A 22,500-nucleotide genomic window follows, 5' to 3' on the forward strand; every position below is an offset into this window, starting at 1 on the left:
TGCCCTCGTAATATTGCCTTACAGTGAAAAACACTATTTTCCAGATTTGAGAGCTTTACACAGGATGGGGGTCTTTTTAATCAACCAATATCTGAAGGAATATTTTTTGGTCAAAAACGTTGATATAACATGTGTTGTTTGTGGGGGGGGGGGGGTTTCAGAATGGGGCTCCCGATAGCTGGTTTGGTAGAGCACTTGCTTCAGATGCAAAGGGACCGAGATCGATCTCGAGTTAAGTCGAGATTTTTTTTTCTGACCGCAGTGATTGGGTAGCTGGGTCTGTTAGATCTGACGGAAAGTACTTTGCAATAGACCAGCTTCCAATCCAAAGAGTATCAAACAATTGCTATTGACCGTTTTACGCCATAGAAACCGGGATATATTCTGATTCCATGGGCCTTTTGGTTCTTGGGGACTATTCTGTTCAGAGAACGACAGAATAAAATATCATAATTTAAATTTTAAAGTCAGTTTTCAGTTGCTAGATAACCCTGACATAATACCTTGTGTAAGTGAAAAGGCTTAACCAATTGGCCACCTCTTCCCCTGCATAGCAGCAACAGCCTTAATTTTTGTTTCGTATGTTTAAGAAGTAAACAACTTACATCTCGTGTTCCATTTGCGTGCTTGTAAATATTTTTAAAGTTGAACGGAGGCAGCTCCAGATAGTGGTCCACGGTTTCTTTAAACTCTTTGTACTTGGGGTCCAGCGGCGGTGTGTGGATGATGCTGAGGAAGTGTCGGTACGCCAGCATTGACTGGTTTGTCACTTTCAGGTCAAAAATACCTGGTGGAAGATGGTTAAAGAATGACTTAGTTTGATAAGATATGAATATGGTAATCAGGAGGTTTGAGGTTCGATCCCCAGTGAAGGAAGTTTGATATTTTGGGATGGTTTTTATTTCTTGTATTTTTCCCTCTTGCATTGTCTGGCACTGTTTCGCACATACCTTTTTAGATCTTTATCTTAACTGTGCCCGCTGCCTAGTTTATCAATATGAACAGAGCATTGTCATACCATTAGATCATTTCCTAATAAAGTCAAATAAAATACAAATTAGGATATCGAGGTTTTAATATTCCTCATGTAATGTTGACATTCTAATATTAAGGTTCTGAGCATTACTGAGACCTTTAAAAATACACAATAGAAGGGAAAGTTCTTTAATTTTTCTTATATTTCATTTTGAATGTGCATCATCGACAGTAATGTTAATTCTAAGAGGAAGAAGAAGAAGAAGAAGAAGAAGAAGAAGAAGAAGAAGAAGAAGAAGAAGAAGAAGAAGAAGAAGAAGAAGAAGAAGAAGAAGAAGAAGAAGAAGAAGAAGAAGAAGAAGAAGAAGAAGAAGAAGAAGAAGATGAACAGCAACAACAGCAAAACCAACAACAAGAACAAAAACAAAAGAAGAAGAACAAGAACAAGGGGAACATTTGATACACTGGCCTAAACCAGTCATAATCAATTTATACTATGTTTATACTTTATTAACGAATAGATCATTCAAGCTGCTTGTTACTACTGTTCAGCGCTTATTTTGTAATATCGATCTGACAAATTATTTCCAATGTCTACAGCAGAGATACTCATTCATACTTGAGTGAAGTGCGCGGTGTGATTAGGTGTCTAATCATAAAAAACACGTTTGGGACTTTGGTATGAAGTTTTGTTTTCGTACACACTGATCCTATGCTTGTTCCTCATATTGAAATAGTACTCTGAGAACATTGCTGAAGGAGGGGAATACGCCCACCATAATATATCATTCGAGACCTGCATAACGTATGCAACAGCAAGAAAATAAACTGTATGGGCTGAGAATGAAACGATGCTCCTTTTTCACCAACGAAACATTCAAAAATGAAGGCAATATGATGTGGAACGAAGAGTAATACATGAATATATATATATATATATATATATATATATGTGTGTGTGTGTGTGTGTGTGTGTGTGTGTGCGTGTATGTGTGTATGTGTCGGGATAGTCCTGAATTCCGACAATACTTCGAATCATTGTCATAGCTTAGTAAAATTACCAGTTAATTTTATGTTGCCCTTACTTTTGCCAGATTTTAAAAACTTAGCTACTCTTTTAAAGATTGAGAGATAATTTCTATTAAATAGCTTGACAAAGAATGAACTCCAACCTTTTTAAGGAATATAAAGCATTTTCTCTAATTACCACATCACCTCAAGAAAAAAAGGATTTGCCATCGTTCGAATTGATGATAAAGAATACGCTTAACTAATGATTTATAGTTTGCTAGCTTCAGCAAAAGTTTCCGTTAATGTTTTATGGTGCATTCTATCAATACTAATTCGGCTAATGTACCTATTTTATTTTTATTTTATTTTATTTGATACGCCTATTCTGTTGAGCTCTGGGAAAACACGTATTTGAAATTTTGGACAGAAAACTCATGAAGTCCCAGGATTGAGAGTGTTTGTCAAGATAAGAGTCATTTTAATCGATCGATATTTGAAGAACGGGTTTTCCGGCCAAAATTGCTTTCATTTTTAGAGTACGCCAGTATTTTTACTCTGGAATTCGACTCATTATATTGGTTTTAATAGCTCCAAGCAAGCATTACTTGCCGATAAAAATAGTATTACTTGTATCGTCTGACTTAATCAAAGTTGTAAAACAAATTTACATCATCCTATTTTAAGGAAATAATTAATGATCAAATTTAGATTCATCTAACTTTGGGTATTTTGACGTTCTGTGACTATTACTTATATCGTCTGACTTAATCAAATTAGTAAAACAAATTTACATCATCCTATTTTAAGTAGAAAATAAATTATCAAATTTAGAATCATTTAACTTTGGGTATTTTGACATTCTGGGACTATTGAACTGCTGGTTGATTACGCTGGTGATGAAGACGATGATAACTAAAAAGTATTTTAGGATGATGATGATGATGATGATGATGATGATGATGACGACGACGACGGCAGTGACGATCTTGATGATGATAACACCCCTCATTCCGTGCATATAAAGTTAAACAATTGCTGTGAAGATTCTAAAAATCATCATTTATCCATGAATTATCATCATCATCATCATCATCATCATCATCATCATCATCATCATCATTGTCATCCTCATCATCATCATCATGCCATCATCATCATATCATCATCATCATCGTCATCATCATCATCATCATCACCATCATCACTTATCATCATCATCATCATCATCATCATCATCATCATTAGCACCATCATCAACATAATCAACATGAACACATTAGAAATAACAAGAGTTATCTAAATACCAAATTTTTTCAAGGCAAACTTAAATAGAAATAATTACAAGAATGCATTATGATCCATTATTAATGATTTGAAGCAGAACATGTTATCCTGTGACGCTGGCTATGGGACACACATAGACTTATCATTCAAATTTAAAAGATAATAATAAGCAAGTACACGAAGTCTGTTATCAATTTTGTCAGTGTGTATTATATTTGTGGGTCTGTAGGTGTATGTTTGCTCTCATGCTATTTTATCTAAAAGGTGTATCTATGACAGCTTATTTTTTTAATACTATGCATAAATTATATATGTACGATGGCTTTCTCAGATTGTGTGTAGATTTGTTTTTATGTCTCATAATGCATATATTATGTATTATTTATGATATTTATAATATCACCTAGAAAAAATAAATTTGACATTATTCCTTGCAAACGCAAAACTCACTACATTCGTTGCTGGCCATTATCCGGTTTGTGACCCCAAAAAATTAGAATTTTTTCTTTGGCGATAGCGCCTAGGCTTTTCGACAATAAATTGCGAAACGGTTCGGCAAAAGTATGAGAGAATATCAAAACATGTTGGACAGACAATTAAATATGACTCGCCTCCCATTGTTTAACTGACGAGAATGACGTCGATTGACGTCACTATACAGTGAATAGAAAAATGGGTCATTCAATCTCTCTAAAATGAAGGGATTGAAAAATGCAATGCCCTTTTGAAAGGCCAAATACTCCTCTTGTAGCTTCATGTAATGTTATTAAAGATATTAAAGGCATTGAACTGACGCGGAGGAGTGATCAATACAGACCGATTGGATGCGGCTTGCTTTTCTAGCAAACCGGAACTTAATGAACAAAAATAAAGGCATTATGGCATTTTAAAGAGAAAGCAGTACTGTGCTTTCACAAGTAATTTATCCAGGATGGGCACCTTATAAGTTGAAAAACTGAACGGAAATGTCCAAACCTGGCCAATAATCGGACAAATTTAAGTGGTGTTTGAGCCACCAAACCTCTGACTTGAGCAAAATAATTTCTAGCCACGAGACCTAAATCTAGCCCCTATCTTATTCATAAGAACGTTGATATAAGCCACCACATCCACGTCTTTGCAAGTGACTCAAACCGTAGCCATCGTTATGTTATAGCCTGACACTGAAATCCAAAAGGACTGGCAGCTTGACGTCATTATTAGGGTTTTGCACCGCCTAATGAGTTGTCGTTAGTAGAGCTCATGGAAACAAGCCATTTCATTGGTTGAACTATTGAATACAACTCACGATTCGTTTTCGTTTGTGGCAAAAGACTGGCATTTTGACTTCATTTTTTGGTCAGTGTCAGGCCATAACTTTACGAAGGACACGCTCAAACACGGTCCCAAATCACTATATTGAGTGGGGTCTAGTCTTTAACCACCATGCCACTGTGCATGTTTAGTGACTATAGGTCAAAATATCGATCCGCAAACGTCATTATACATTTTCCTACCAATGACATATACAATCATTAGGTATGAACTATTTAAAATATTGAAACAGTTAATTGAAGAAGACAAGTTTACGTTCTTTAGTATTTTCCTACCAATGACATGTGATTGGTTGATTTTAAAATAAACGTTTCAGTTCTGTAAAACCAAATTGCGTAAAATACTAGACTTAAAGCCCACTAAAGACCAATTTTAAAATCTCATAGATCTCATAAAACAGGAAGATTTAAAGCAGTTCATGAAACGAATGATTTGATTATTATTTTCTAAGAGACCACGAGTCATGAAGATCAATTTGTTTACACCTCTTACGTGGGCAATACGGGTCGTTCGAGGCAATGGCATCCTCTTGAGGTTTCAGAATGATGTCAAATTTAGTTCCAAAATCTATTAAATCAATAAATGAAATGAAAATCTTTTAAAAAGCAATAGATTTAGAAAACAGTAGACATTGGTTATTCTTTTTTTTTTTGTCGCGATCTGTATAAACTCCCTTTGCTTTTAGAAGCATACGTCAAGCTTCACTGATGCGGCATCGAAACAGTACTGTCTGCACACGCGCACACACACACACACACACACACACAAACACACACACACACGCATATATATGGGTATATATTTATATTTATATATATATATATATATATATATATATATATATATATTACCCATACGACATTGGGTGTGCTTCAATTCGGCCTAAAACCGCTTAGGCTGTCAGAAACATATTCCTCCCCAAGAAAACAGACTAAGCTCTATGATTTTATAACATATTTGGAACACGCGCTTAGAGACTTACGATCCAATAAACAACGTGAAACAAAGGAGACATCAACACTTCCATCAGAAATAATAGACACTGATGATATTGGATATTGACTCATTAACAAAAACTACAAAAATGTAAAGAAAATAGAATGCAAACCTCAAATCTACGACCTGAATATCATTGAAGACAAGACTGATTTGGCAACAATCGTCAAAAATAGTGATGGATGGAAAACATCCAAGAAAGTTAGATCATAGCTTTGAAGCAAAGAAGAAATTTAACACCGAAAACATCTTTCAAGAGTAATCCTTTAAGCTGTTCTATGTGTTGTGCAGAAGAAAACAGAACTCTGGTGAAAACTCGAATAAAATTATACAATCAATTCATTGTTATGATCTATCTTTTATCATTCAGTCAAATGGGCATTAGCCTAAACTGAATAAATTCAAATAGACGCTATTAATAAAAACAAATCAAAGCCTTACTGTGAATACGTGACCCTACAAAGATATCAAAAAGATTATACTCAAAAAAAGTGCAACAAAAACCGCGTGGCAAATTCCTGAACTGAGGTGGAAACTTTTATGTCATTTTTCACGTTGTAAACCAGTAATTCCCGCCAATAAGGCCACGACACCCCATTTCTCTGGCCAAAACAAACGAGCTATGTCACGATCTAAACCTCTAACTCTCGACAACAATTTGAAATAAGTCAATAGCGAGACCAGATTAAATCACTGTTAGATCTATCGAAAATCAAAAAAGGCACTAGACAGACGGTTGGAGGATCTTCGTTTATACACACACACACACACACACATATATATATATATATATATATATATATATATATATATATATATTATTTAAAATATTTACCACAATGTTTGGGGCAGTCTACATCAGATTGATGTAGACTGCCCCAAACATTGTGGTAAATATTTTAAATAATAATTCGCTCCATTACTACATGTCGAGCACTTTTCGTACCATATTTGTATCAAACACGATTCAATAAATATATATATATATATATATATATATATATATATACAATATGTGTGTGCGCGCGCGTGTGTGTGTGTGTATGTGTAAGAACATGGGGGTTTTTTCGAATCACATCCTTATTTTTCTCAAACGTATCGTTTACTGCAACAATAGAGGAAGATAATTCTTATAATGGAGTAATGAGTTTGTTTTTAATCATAAGACGACGGGAATTGTCAACAAATAAATCGTATTTACAAAATCCCTTTACAAAAAGACTTGGAAACACGGTCATGAAAGGAAAAGACATCGAGAAAAGAACGAATCAAGACAGGAGAGAATTTCGAAAAGCAAGCTTAATCCTCTGTCTAGGATCCCATCGAGTAAAATAATAATATACATAGCATCATAAGAAAATTGAAATCAATTACACAAAAAACATGAATGTCAATTGACAGGGATAAGGTAACGTGAAGTTGTTGACGTCAACTTGCCAAATTGTTTACAACACTTGCGCTTTCTATTGGAAACTTGTGTTCTTACAACTCCTTACTTTTTCTTATACCTAAATATCTTTCGTCTTTCTTAAATTTCATATTTAATTTGTTCTTCGATTTACTCGTATAGTTTGTACAATAAGAGACCTCGCCAAAATATAAAAGTTTTGAAAATAATTGTCTTGAAAATAAAGCAAAAGAAAAAAACATAAATCAACTAATTATGTAATAAATTGATAGATAAAATCATAAGTTTATATGGACGCTTTTAAGGCTATCCCAGATTTTACTGTTTTGAGAAAATCAACATTGAAGATTTCGATCCCATAAAATGTCAAATTACTCGAATACTATTCAATACTTTTTTCCAAAAGTTTCTGTGTGGAATGATAATTGTACTTGACGATGATAGTCATAAAAGAAAGCAACAAATTCATTACAGAATTCTCTTATTTTATTAAAAACAAGTGGGCTGGCCGAGTTTTCCATGTTTAAACAGCATCACTGAGCAACGAATTTACATTATATAATAAGGGCTATTCCACCCAATTTGCACATCAGGCCATCACTAGTTAAATGGGCTATCTCATCTTACACATGGAGATGTATGTTGCGAAATAATGGGCTATCCCTCTCACACTGGCAGTCAATTTAATCAATTTTCCTACATTAAGCACATGTTTATTGCCTTAAATTATATGTTTTATGCGTCTAAACACATTACACTGAGAATTGAAATGCAAAACATTATCTGATATGATGGCATTGTTGTTTGGTGGGGAGTTTTCTTCATTCAGTCGTGAATTCAACATGTCTAGTGTTGAAGCCATGTTTGAAGGGTTAGCCCACTTACACTTATGTGCACATTGTGTTTTCGGTTAAAACACAAGGCAGTTTATACCGATAACGAAGCAAATAAACGAAATTGATGCTCGAAACCTTTTCAGGGGGTAGGGCAACGCCCACTTTTGACCCCTATGTAATTATTTAAAAAACCGAAAAATCTGGGATAGCCCACGTGTCCTTGAAAGCGTCCATATGATTTATTATGGCTAATTTTGTAAAAAAGAAAAAAAAAGAAAAATAATAAGTTTTTAAAAATATCAAATATTGAGATTTAAAATCCAACACCTTACTTTGAGTGTTCTTTTCTTTTCATTGAAAACCCTTTTCTGGGTGGTTTGTTTTGTTATAAATTCAAGCAATGCTAATCGTGGTCAGTGGGCAGACTGGTGTCAGAGACAATAAGTTAATGCTTTATACATAAACACTCACACACACACACACACACACACTCTCTAATAATAAGGTAATATCTCCCAACATACATCTGCTTATGTCTGTCGGGTTTAGGTCACCCCATGATTATTATAATCTATTCGTCCAATATTTCTAATATACTCTTGTAGTGGTTTGGCCATTCTATTTATGACTATATCTTTTCATTTCTTTGATTTCAGCAATGAAAATGTATATCTCGTTAGTCAACGACGAATAAATTGGAAGATATGAAAACATAACTTTATTTAGATAAATTTGTCGTTTTTCTATCTCTTTATGTTATGTACAAGGCGGGCATTTGCTAATGTAAGCAGTGATACATCGTCACGAAAACTTTAGAGCTTTGTCTCTTTTCCATTGACCCTTATACAGTTGCTGTATCTAAACCATTTGTCTTTTGTCTATGGACGAGCAATTTGGACACGTCGCGAAGTCGAAACCACACCTTGATGATAGATGTTTGTAGTTTCGTTCTATTGTATGTTTTACCCCATTTGTGTTATGACCATCTGACAATCTCACTGGCTATCCTCGGCTTGTCGATATTTAGCTACATAACATGTTAATTAATCTAATCTCGAGCAGTAGGAATTTTTTTTTATTAGAGGTTTGACTTGAAGATGTATCGAATGCATGGCTAATCTGTGAGATGGTTTTCGGAAATACAAAAACCATTAATTGTTCAACTTCTTTATCTTCAAATATTGTGATGTACAAAACAAATGTGAAAAAAATGCTCATTTTATTGTAACGAATGTATTGGTAAGGTAAGGATTAATATCCGAAATATAGGCAGTTTCCTTGATAAACTTTGTAATACAAAATATTATGGTATGGTTCTTATGGCAAAATTGTTATCGTGGTGGTGATTGTTAGCACTAGTGCACAGTGCACATATATGTAAACGTCGACTATAGCCATATAATCGTCCTTTTGGTACTTCCTCAAAGTCAACATTAGAGTCTTGCATTTCCGGGTCGTGTGCCCTATTTCGACTTCCGATGAACGCCCGTTGACAGATCTCTACTTTGGAAAATGCCTCTTTATTTGATCACATAATTTCGTTGGGATATCCTTGATTTCTTTTTCTGACCTTGTAGTTAAGGTTGATCTCAGTGAATATAATATGAACAGCCACAGTCTCAGATTTCTCTGTCTTAGTTTTCCATTTTCTCTAGCTTTCACTTTTGTCCTTGTTTGACCTACTAAGCTGTCAACCCCGACATAGGACATACACTTCGTAAATTATTGGTCATCGATTACCTCCCTCCCATCTTCAACTCCCTGCTTTTTTCCCATCTGCCTGGTGTACCTAGATACTAAGTCACCGACTCGCGTGCATCCTCGAGTCACCTGATACGTCCAACAACATCGTGTGGGACTTATTGGGAATGGCACTTAAAATTCGATTTTTTTCTTTATAACAGGCGCTCGTGCTGAAATCTTTCGATTTCCCTTCTTTATTCCCTACATCGGACGGTGGATGTTTAAATTGAAATTTGATTGGAGTGGGTTGGCCTATCTCTTGAACCTCATTGTCTGGGTTTCGGGAAATTCTGATTGAAGACTATAAGGAGATGGAGGCTGTCGGAAGTGGGATGAGTGGGAAAGCTATTACGGGACAACAAAGAACTAGGAACAAAAAATATGGACTGAGCCATAAAGAAAAAACATTTCCTGATTTATGATTTGTTCACTTCTTTTTATTGTCTTTCCATTGCATCGATTGATAAATTTGCCTCGCATTTTTGTCAATGACTGTATTTTAAATAAATTGAGTGCCATCATGTCTGAAATAGAAGTTGAGGATTTTAAGGTAAGCTAAGGAAAATATAAGTTGAAGATTTTCCAGTTTGTGGGGCATTGTCCTGGGTCAACGACATAATGTTGTTGGGTGACAAGTTCCTCTTCCTTTGCCGGATTTATTTTTGCCAAATCTAAAGAAGATGAGATACTCATTTATTGCTATTTGTTGCTATCCCTTACCCAACACGTTTACGGAGAGTGCATCAACCAAAACGCCAACTTGGAAGAAAATGGTTCGTCGGAGCAGGGAACTCCTTTCCTCTTAACTCTGAGAGAGATACTTCTAAGATTGTGCACAAGATGAGATAATGGTCTAGGACCTATACAATGGCTATCCCTCTGTATCAATGGGGCTGGCGGTGTCGCCTATTTGCACTTGTTGTAACGGTCTGAGGACTGCAGAACATCTGGCAGAACATTGCATCGTGACGCGACTAGTGGGATAGTTTGCGAGTCTATGGAGATTGCCATAACATTGTACTGCAGCCGTCAGAAACTGCTACGAACTACACCGACATTGAATTACTACATGTCACGATAGCTTTCAGCATTATGATAGGAATATGCATACATTTGTTTAATTGTCTTAGTAAATAGTTGATAGATTCACAGCGTTTGCAACATTCTCTGGTTATTAACGCGTTGGTAAAAGTCATATAGTATGAAGTGATGAAATTAAAGAAAACAAAAGAAGTTAATAGCATCTGTACCCCTGTGTATTGTCTAAAAAAAGTATTCAGTGCCTGTGGGATCCTTGCCAACTGCATCAGTGTGTTTAAAAAAACTATACCAAAAAAAAGACATCAGCGGTTAAACATATGCCATCTTCCAGCTAAAAAAAATTTACCACATAATTTGTACAAAGTTCATCTTGGTGGTCAATTTGTCTAATTGTTTTGTCCGATAATATGGGATAATTATTAATGCTGGTTTTACTAATATTTCATAAATAAATACTTTGATATTTGGAAAAGACAAATCTGGTCACCATCATGTAATCAAATTGTTTTAAAATGTTTGTGAAAATATAAGGTCTGTCCTGTTCAGTGATATTAGTGATGCTGTTTTGAAGAACCTATTTATGTTTAAAATAAATTTAGAATAAAGGGCTCCACTCTAAACTTCAGTATCTCGACTTTGACTTCACTTTGGTTTGAGAAAGGATAACAGAAGATTTGTGTCTCATTTTAGATATTATTTTGCCATAGAAACGCTATAGCTTTTATAGTCCCAAGTTTGAAAATCTTGGACAAGATGAATGTAATTTTAATCGATTGATACTTGAAGGACGGGTTTTCTGGCCAAAATTTAATTACTCTTTTATTCAGAGCACAGCAGAGGGTAGACATCAGATGTTACTGTATATGTTTTACATTATCACCCTTAATGCCTATTACATGATATAAACAGCGTTAATTTTATATACCACAATATTCTCTAATTGTGCCCAAATCGCTTTAACAGGGGTCCCAAGACACCAGCTACACTTAACACGACAAGGAATGACGTCATTTGGGTGCTTTAACAAATTTATCGAAGGTGGGAATGCCGTAGTCTGTCATATACTGATTTTACACCTCAAAAATTGAGAAAATGTGTGTAAATAGTTTGTTTTTTCCAAGAACTCAACTTTGTACTGTCTTAGGTGGGATGAGAACCAAGATCGTCAAGTCAGAAGTCAAGTGTCATACCATTAGTCCACATAGCCAAACCGGAATCAGCTCCGTTTTGCACATTGAGTTTGGTGGCTCTGACGAAGCATTGATTAATAAAAGCATAAAAGGGTAGGGTAAGGTGTGAGATAGGGAAGGACCTGCATTGGATATAGACCCAGACGAAAAGGTCACCAGACAGCTCTGATTCCAATAACTAGAGTCGGGGCCTTTGTTATAGTTATCTATGTAAGCAAAACGGGAATCTTAGTTTGGCATGCTATCCTTTCTTTGTCCAGAAAAAAAATAACTTTTCTATCTAAATACTGAGCAAACGTAGTTGTGACGAAAAGACGAGTCAATACAAAGACAATGACTCAATACCAACACAATAAGTCAACCCAAACACAATGAGGCAGTACAAAGACAATGAGTCAGTACAAGGACAATGAGTCAATACAAAGAAATGGGTCAATACAAAGACAATGACTCAATACCAACACAATAAGTCAACCCAAACACAATGAGGCAATACAAAGACAATGAGTCAATACAAAGACAATGAGTCAATACAAACACAATGGGTCAAGACAAAGACAATGACTCATTACCAACACAATGAGTCGATACAAACACAATGAGTCAATACAAAGACAATGAGTCAATACAAAGACAATGAGTCAATACAAAGACAATGGGTCAATACAAAGACAATGACTCATTACCAACACAATGAGCCGATACAAACACAATGAATCAACCCAAACACAATGAGTCAATACAAAGACAGTCAACCAAAATAAAAACAATGTATCAATACAAAGATAATGAGACAATAAAGACAGTGTGGATTTCAGTTGCAGAAAATATAATTTAAAGCCATAAATACCATGGAGCAGAAATTTGCCCAAGTCATTTTGACCTGAAAATTGAATGCTATTCCAATTCAATGCCATTTGTCTTGTCTTTCTATGTCTACGTTCTTTCGGCAAGTTTTGATTAAAATCCACTCTACACATCATTGTTTTGTTGACGAAATATACAAAGAAACGGGGTGGTGCGTAACATCATTTATCTATCGACGCGTTTGTTTGTAATTAAATTGTTTTTGTTACAAGGGACTGTCTCTTGATATCTTGAGGCGGGTGATTTCTGTTGTAATTTTGTCGGAGAATTTTTGATAAGTGTTCTATTTCATTATAACCTCATTTCAATCTGTAACCCACATTCTCAAAACGGTATTATTTCGGGGTGAAGTCAACCCCGAAAAGCAGATTTTAGAATTAGAATGATAAGAAATTTGAACTTTCATTTTTTTTACAATGTGAGAGATTGTATTAATTCTCCGTCATCACGAATAAAAATTGACCCCAGGTTTCATTTTGGTGACTATAAATGCTTTGCGTTCACCAAAAAGCTCACAACATTAGCCAGCCGGAAATAATGTCCCAACACACAAAACTATGTGTAACCTTGAACGTTTATAGTCTGATTAATGCGGTGCAGTGAGAACTACTCATAAACATTTTTTTTTAAATTATGCCCTTTCGCAACGACATCATAAGATCCGTCGTATAGGTATTCCACGAAAAAATATAGGTAATTCATCAAACAAGATGTCTAATGCCAACAGGAATCACCCATGTTGTCCAAGTGAGCATATTGGGGGTTGATAATCTTGCCCAAGGAAAAAAACGAAAGTACCTGAAGCGGGGCTCGAACTCGGGACCTTCCTGGTCACAGTGAAATGTCTTAAACACTCTGCCACTTCGCCCCTTCTCATAAAAAGGGCTGGCTAAAACAAGAACAAAGATCTGAGTGAAGTCATCTTCGTTCTATCTATAAATTCAATTTCTAGCATCCAGTTCATCCCAACATAATACCGGTTAGAGACGCTGGATCACATTTGCTTATTCCAATGAAATATTGAGATCTTAAGATGCTTTGGAGGAAACGGAAATGTAATTTTTTTCTTGTCTTGTGCAAGAGAAAATGGATAACTTTATTCATTTTTGAAACATTCGTGCATCAATAATGGAAACATTCTTCATCTGATTAAATGATGAAATAAAACGTTTTGAATTAGATATATTTGCTTTTGAAATTGAAATGTCTGTCTATGCTTATTGCAACTCAATGTAAATTTTACTAAAAGTGTCAGTATTAGGGTTGATAATTGTTTCTGTCTTTTTATATTATAAACATTAGAAGTCGTGTATCATCTGAAATGATAACCTGATAACTAAAACAAGTCACTGAGTATTTACTCTCTATGTCTCTCTCTATCACACACACACACACACACATTTAGTTACACATACTCACACACACAAACACACACACACACTCAACTACAATCTCTCTGTCTAACTACCTGTCTGTCTCTTTCTTCTCCGTATATTATAAATATAGTTGTAATGTTTATATATGTATATATTATTCTCTCTTCCGACCTAAGTACGAGTATCTATCAATCTATCCAGTTCTCTCTCTCTCTCTCTCTCTCTCTCTCTCTCTCTCTCTCTCTCTCTCTCTCTCTCTCTCTCTCTCGACGGACCTCTTTTTAGGAAAACTGTTGATCATCGAGTCTCATTCGCATATTTTATCTTGCATTACAATTTCACAATGCTTGCTAAATTGTGACGAACCGGTCATCCTTATTCAATCATCGTGCTGAAGTGGATGGTTAAACTTCAGCGGAACAGTGTATGAATGTGATGTGGAGTCGAAGCAACGGTCTAGCACATGAAACGAAATACATAGAAGTAGCCATGAGATACCTCAGAAACCAGAGTTATCTAGTCCCAGATGGGTTTTCTTTCTATATGGCGTGTCTTTTCAGATGCGATGCCGACCACTCTCATTCATGTTAATAGGATTCAATAGTCTGATGTCACGTCCGCCCAGCAACCAACAGCTTGGTTCGAAACAAAGAAAATTGGTACTTTTTATTCTTCATGCTGGCTAGAAGTTTTTCACATGTCATGTGATCAGAATGTATAAAAGTCAAAATATGATCAGATTTATAATGATTTTCTCCTCTGGATACACTTTCATGCTCGTCGGAGCGAAAGTTGAGCGCTATATAAATAACATTACTATATTGCTTTTTGACTGACCCTCGTATTTTAGGATAAAAATACAAAAGAAGACTAGAAAGAACACAAGAACTGAAGATCTCTCTCCTCATTTTAAATTGCTCGACCTAATATTTTTTTTAAAAATAGTACACATCAGAATTGATTGCCGTGCCTCGGGCAGCAGTCTACCATCAAAATTATATTTCGATACCAATATAGTACACACTTGATTATGTCCGACAAAAATAACGCCGTTTTAAACATTTATTTTTAAAGATGGCAATTTTACAGTGAATAGTCTATTTAGAGGAGTAATCGCATCGCAAAATAAAGTACGAGCGGAGATAGATACACAGAGATGGTTCATAAGAGCTATCCCCGTCCATATTACGCCACGTCTAAAAAACAACTTTGCGCGTAACACCGGTGACAGATACACCGTTCTCTTTTTTTCTTTTAAAAAAAATATTTTGGGGGTTTTTTTTTGTTTCAACCTAATTTACCGTACATTTATTGAATGTGTTATTTTGTTGTTTGTTATTTTTAACTTTTTATTAACAATATGGAACCAAACTTTGCTGTTACCGATGAGGAAAAGCAACCCAATAAGAGGAAAACAAAAACAAATAAGCGGTGTTCAGCATTAGGTTGTGAGAAAGCACGATACAACCGACCTGTTTTTTTAAATTTTTTAGATGTATTCTCGACAAAGAAAAGTAACCTGATGCGAATATAGTTTGAGACAGATAATATTTCACTTGCTATAGCTTGTACATATGGTACTGTACTGTTTCATAAAGAACTGTCCCCTTATCCGTATGCCAGGACTCGGAATCCCAATTCAGTAAAAGTCAAAGTTATTTTTAAACCAACCACTTCTAAGACAAAAGTAAAGCTTTGTGACACTAGACACACCTCCGGGACAACTTGAGGGACCTTTCAAACATTTTCCCTTTCCTGTTATTATAGACTTAAATCATAATGTGTGTCTTCTTTCCTTTCTTTTAACCTGAATTGTGTTGATTGGGACCCGAAACTAATTATTTTAAAAAGCCAAAACAAATCATATCAACTACTCTGCAAGCATAAAGAATTAGACAGTTTAACATATTAGGTTAGGTATTTTAGAAATGACAGAAATAAGAGATCATGAACCCCCACAACTTATTTGTATAGTGAAGTCAACCAGGCTAGAGGAAAGGATCCATCTGGAAAATGTCGTCTCCTACGTCTCGGGTTATTTTGTTCATAAAATCCGTAAATTTATATGTATTGATTGTGTTACAATTTTGGAAGAGCAATCTAAAGTGGAGCAGCGCTTTTTTTGCAATATATTAATATCAAGACTTATGATTGATGTCAAATGATAGTGATAGATGTCAAAGAAGAGTCTTAGTGAAGTTGAAGATGGTTCAAAACTGGTCCAGACCAGTGGAATGTACAAGGCTGTATAATTCCAAACACATTTTCGGGAAAATGGATTAGACGCAGAATTAGATTTTTTTTCAAATGAAATTTCTTCACCTTTTTTAGTCAGACGAGTTAAAATCCTATTTCTATAATTCTAAAACATACGAGTACGTATCATCAATATTCGTCACATTTCGACTCCATCATAAGCTTTGATGGAAAAATACTGCCCTCAAAGAACAGCACAGAAGAGTTATTCAAAAGAAGGCAAACTTACAACTAAATATTACAGTCATTCATCACTCAACTGACGTCACAGACAGATAATGAAGTTTATATAATAAACTTGTTTAATCATTCCAGGCTGTCTAAACTCTCCCTTTGACTTTCATACTTTTTTATCACTTTCTTCGAAATCATTCTCACTTGGTCTTCCGTCTTCTAATTAATTTCTAATGCGCTTGTTTATTTTTAAAGAATAAGTATTCCTTTTTGTATTTTATTAATAGAGACTTGAAACGTGAGTTATGTACACGGTTTAAGGAAAATGTGTGCAATAATGAGTTTCATGAAGATTATAATACTTATCATTTGCCGAATGTAAACAATCAAAAACTCTCATAAATCTACTAACTAGTAAGTACCAGGGCAACGGCATGTGACACGCGCAAAGTTGGTTCGCCCATATGAGTCGCATCAAAATACCTGGGGGTGACGCTAGACCGCAGCCTTACCTATCGGTTGCATCACGAAGGAGTTGCCCGGAAGATAGAGAAAGACAACAGACTTCTGAGGAAGCTGGCGGGATCAACTTAGGGTGCTAAACCAATCTCTCCTGAGGACGTCCGCCTTGACACTACGCTATTCCGCCGCGGAGTATTGCGCTCCAGGGTGGGGTAGAAGCAGGAACGTTGAGAGGGTAGATGTAAAACTTCGCAAGACGGTGCACACAGTGTCAGGAACACTGGCAACAACGCCTAGATAATGGGTCTTTATAATGGCAGCAATCCAGCCCCCGATGTCCGGGGGGAGCCGATTACAAAGAAATGGCTTAATAAGATAAAAGAGAGGGGGAATGGGGATGGCTCTCTCAAGTGCATAATGGACGGTGCCCCCGTTTCGAGCCGAAATAAGTCCCGGCAACCCTTGTTCGTAGATTTCCTGACTTCGTACAGGGATTGATATACGAGATGGAAGTCGATTTGGACGAATTCAATCCCTCGATGGGGCGAGGTCATAGACTCCTCGGCAAAATCGCTTCATCAGTGGGGACTTTCCACCTGTCCAATATGTACCTGTTGTGGTAACGAACCCGAAACCGCAGAGCATCTAGTGGAACGGTGTGTTGTGACGAAGTCACCGGGTGGGTTTGCGACGGTGCACGAGTGCTGTAAAGAATTTGCTGATTGGGACCATTGTCATAAAATAGAAGCCATTAGAAGCCGCCACATTGTCAGCTGGTTGGACGCATTATTTTCACATTGCACTTTGTAAGGTGAGAGGCGATAAACCATCGGTGTGTGTATATCTCTGGTACGGGTGCAGCTGCTTGACCTCCCAAGCACACCGGCAAACCTCTTATGTGAGCAGCTGAAGCCTCGTTCTCTCAGTCCTTATTTGACGCTTATCCAATTATGCACTTCATCCAAAATACTTATTAACCAGCTCAGCCTTCTTTGACTTGAAACAGTCCCAAAAATAATATACATACGCAATCGGTGCTTCATTTACGGCACTGGTCATTTGAAATAAAATATCTTCGAAGGTCTCAAACCAATCTTGGACAACCCATAGGCTTATTCGTGGTTTGTGAAAACAGAAGAATTCATGGTATTTTAATCTCCCTTTTAATTGAGGAGTTATCACATTCTATCGAAAATATTTCTTTTAACTGAGTAATTGTACACTAAATCCAGATACCTGAAAAGTACATCAAGTAACAACCATTAACCCACTGGTTTAGCCAGAAATATATTTGATGTGTAATTTTACTGTCTAGTCAATTTGTATCGATATCAGCGCCATCTATGCTGTTCCAAATCGATACCAATAAAATCTTTGGAATATCTCGTTTGTCCTTCCATGTGCCCCTTTTGCCCTTGTCCCCCCATTGCCTCTTATCTTATTACCGCTTGCAAAACTAATTAAACCCAACTTGCTTGAGGCATAATCAACCCCGTTAGAGTGCGCATGACGGAAGTCTCAAGCAGCAAGGCATAATGGGACACCTCCTCAATTTAGCACTGAGGAGTCGGTTCCTGTAATAGTGCTGATTTCTGGGTGGTTGATTTGATTTTGCATGAGTGCTTCTTGATTGCTGGCCATGCGTCTCTAGTTTGTACTTATTGACTCCTATCTACGCGTACATCAATATGTACAAGAAGGTACCTAACCTTCATTGGTACAAGTAAATCGATGTTTTCCACGGGATCAACAATTATGTAATATTGTTGAGATAAATGCTATTAGGGGAATGCTTTTGTCATAGATTATGTCCCTTGTAAATGTGTGTCCAACAAAGTAAACTCTATTATTAAGTTCAACACACACGTCAACATCGGCATTTGGGCTCAATGATTTCCACGAGTGAACAAAGGCAATTCATAAAATAATAAGGCACAATTCTGAAATTACGGTCCCGTGTGGATAAATCTTAGCAAATATTTTGGTCACTAATCAATGGACTGAAGTTGGTTTCAAATACATTCATTCAATATAATTTTTTTAAAAACAACATAAGATATCGTCGCCTAGGCATTCCACGAAAGAATATAGATAATTCATCAAACAAGATGTCTGACGTCAACAGGAATCACCCATGTTGTCCAAGAGAGCAAATTGGGGGTTAATAATCTTGCCCAGTCAAAAAAAAAACGAAAGTGCCTGAAGCGGGGCTCGAAACCCGGACCTTTCGGGTCTCAGTGCAATGCCTTAACCACTCGGCCACTTCGCCCCCCCCCCCCCCCCCCCACAATAATTCAATAATAACAAAACAGAAAAACAAAGTAAGTGTTCTGTACGAGCGCAGGATTCACCACAGCTTGCTTGTTTTGAAAGATGAGATTAGCATTGTGCAATTCTCAAATGATATGCTCAAAACACTACACAAGGAGTTACAAGTCAACAGTAACACTGCCGTACCCTGTAGAAACAAGTATTTAAAATATCATTAGCTAGAAAGATCGTCCTTCGAGTATCGGTCGACTAAAATGACCCTCATTTTGTCAAAAATTCTCAAACCTGGGACTTTTAGTCCTCACAAAATAAGGGTCATTTTAATCAATCGATATTTGTAAAACGAGTTTTCTTGTCGAAATGTTAAATACGTGGTCGTTTTTTCAGAGCAGACAGAATTCTGAACATGGAGTACAGGACATGACGCCTACAATATTTGGTGTTCGTCTGAGATAACGCTATTCACAAGATAATCACTCATTTAATAGATGGAACGAAATTGACGTCACTCAGCTCTGTTATTCTTTTTAGACAGCTATATTGGTGATTAGTTCTCATTGAATTATATCAATCAGACTACAAACGTTCAAGTTTACTCATAGTTTGTGTTGGTACGTTATATCCGGCTTATGTTGTGAATATTTTACCTGAACGCATTGTATTAATGCCCGAATACGGTGAGAATTTGTGAATAAGGAGTCTTTTCCAAGAACTCAACTTTGTTCTTTCTAGAGCGGAACTCGAACCAGAGACATACATGTCAGAAGTTGAGTGTCATACCCCAAGGCCATAAAGCCGCACTGACTGGCGGTGAAAAGATATCCTTATGAAAAAGTCACGATGGTTATCATATGATTGTAATAACAACGCTGTCCTAAATATTAAATAGATCTAGCCTCACAAATATATCAATCGATAGATAAAAAATCAACTCAAATATAAATTACAAACAAAGCAGTTGAAAAATCGACACAGGAGTACCTGCCTATTAGCAATTGCGGATACTAAAAGAGTTGTTAGTACAAAAAGGACGCCCGACAGGCGACTGGTACTTAATGAATTGGAAATATGGTTCTATGCAGTCATGATGTGGGAATAAACGAAACTTTGTGAAGCGCGATGAACAGGTCAATCCGTGGGAAGGCGCTATATAAATGTACATTTTAAAAAAATGAAATCAAGACTTAATAATAGGCCGATGTTACATTATTACACGGTAAGCTTTTTTCAACAGAATTGTCACCCAAGCTCATGGCAAATGGTCACGGGTTCCGATCCCGATTAAAACAATGATTTTTTGTTTTCATGAACCAACGTTTTAAATGATCTGATCCATAATTATATCGCAAACCTATTGTAAACGGCAGTACCAACTTTTAGATAACGTTTGCAATAACAATTAAACGAAATTGATGAAGAAACCTTATCAGGGATTTGGGCAACGCCCACTTTTGACCTCTATGTAATTATTTTTTTAAACCGAAAAATCTGGGGATAACCCACGACTTGTCCTTAAAAGCGTCCAATTGTATGATGATTGGTTTATGGTCTGTGTGTTCCAGGTTTAAGTCCCGCTATTGGCAGCTCAAAATTTATTCCTTGGAAAAAGCTCTTTAATCATGTTTTCTTAGCATGCTCCTGTGTAAAATGAGTACTTGGACTGTAACAGCACTGTCGTTGTCGGGGCGGGGGGGGGGGGGGGGGGGGGAGGGAGGGAATACTAAAAAGCCGCTTTACAGGAACCAAGTCTCGTTTTACAGGTTCAGGGCTGATGTTGGCTTAGAGCTCATTGTAACGTGCTTTTGGCACATTAAAAATGCTCTCTATAAAAAGTTTATTGATATTTTTTTATATTGTTACATAACAATTTCATCGTTTGACCCGGAAATGAATGGTATTGACGGATGTCCATTACGGTTGATACTTTATGGAGAGGTGAGAAGTAGTTCCTTTGGAGACGGAAATGGCGACTTCTTACGTTTACTTACTACAGACCTTTTGGTCTATTTCCGGTATTGATCAGAAGTTTCCGCGATTAGGATTTCTTCCATCATGCATTGACAATTAATGACTCGAGGTGTGACAACTTCTTCCAGTGATAATTCTTTGCTCTCCATAAATAACAATAACTGTAGACTCACTGTAATACAATGTTAAAAGTAAGGAAAAGTAACGACTTTATGTTTTTTTAAATCAATTTTAAAACATAAAATGATAAAAATGAATTTTTTTTCTAGGGGGAGGGATGTTCGTTTGAGAAATAAGCTGGCTTACACAATAAATTGCTGTGGAATATTTTTCGAGGGTTTTTTTTTTTTTTTTTTTTTTTTGGTTTTTTGTATTTCTTAGCCGGGTTATAGTCCATTCATCAATAATTGTATATATTTATCGATTTAAATAATCGGGAAAAAAAGTCAACAAAAGTAAATGGACAGTTAAATTGCTTACTAGACCTCAGGAGTGTTATTTCCGATATATGACCGATATAGGACAGGCGCCAAGGAAAAAATTGAAATGCCTATAGCGGGACTGACTGGAACTCGAGTTCTCCTAGTTCAACTGCAATACTTTATCCATTGAGACTTCTTGCGTATATGTATATGACGAGTAGGGCATTGCTTCTTTATCAGCGTATTGATTAATCATTGATATATGAGCACACAGGAGAAAAACTAGATATAGGATAGTTGATTATCTTATCAGAAACAGGCCAGACGGCAGGTAAAGCAAACACAGCGTTGTTCCTTATCTTTAATATCATTTCGTCTCACAAAGACACTGGTTTCTTAACTTCTACTCTGTAACTCTTTCTCCATCTTCTTATTCTCTTTCTCTTGTTCCTTTCCCTTCCTCCTCTTTCTCATCCAACTATTCATACTACTTATTCTCCTCCTTCCCATCCATCTTCTGATTTTCTTTGCCACCTATTCTTCTTTTTCCTCTTCTTCTTCTTCTTCTTCTTCAAAATGGTTGACATTTATTCATTTCAAATGGGATGATTTACATCATAGCGCCACTCAACTCTATCGATAGTATATGGCTAATAGCAATGACATATTATCTACGATACTTAAGGCTGGGTTTCCAACAAATGAAATAAAAGAGTACTTTAAAAACTGGAAACCGGATTCCATTTCATATGCTCGTGAAATGAGCAATATGAATTCTATTGGACACTTAAAAATTATGTTAAAAATCTTTATATTTGTTTTTGTTTTGTTTTGGCTTTTTGTTTCTTTCTTTTTTCTTTTTGTTTTCTTTTTGTTTTGTTTTCTTTGTTTGTTTGTTTTTTTGTT

General features: G+C 36.1%; 1 protein-coding gene across 3 annotated transcripts in view; it reads right to left on the reverse strand.

The window, feature by feature from the left end:
* Window positions 1-22,500, reverse strand: part of LOC144972813 (guanylate cyclase 32E-like) — a 221,810-nt gene that overhangs the window by 60,102 nt on the left and 139,208 nt on the right. For all 3 annotated transcript variants that reach the window (XM_078914479.1, XM_078914480.1, XM_078914478.1), the window contains one exon: window positions 606-787. In XM_078914479.1, coding sequence (XP_078770605.1) covers window positions 606-787 — 182 coding nt within the window. The remainder of the gene's footprint in view (window positions 1-605; window positions 788-22,500) is intronic.

The sequence above is a fragment of the Berghia stephanieae genome, chromosome 5 (assembly GCF_034508935.2).
Source record: "Berghia stephanieae isolate SIO BIC M18660-M18661 chromosome 5, UCSD_Bste_1.3, whole genome shotgun sequence".
NCBI lineage: Eukaryota > Metazoa > Mollusca > Gastropoda > Nudibranchia > Aeolidiidae > Berghia > Berghia stephanieae.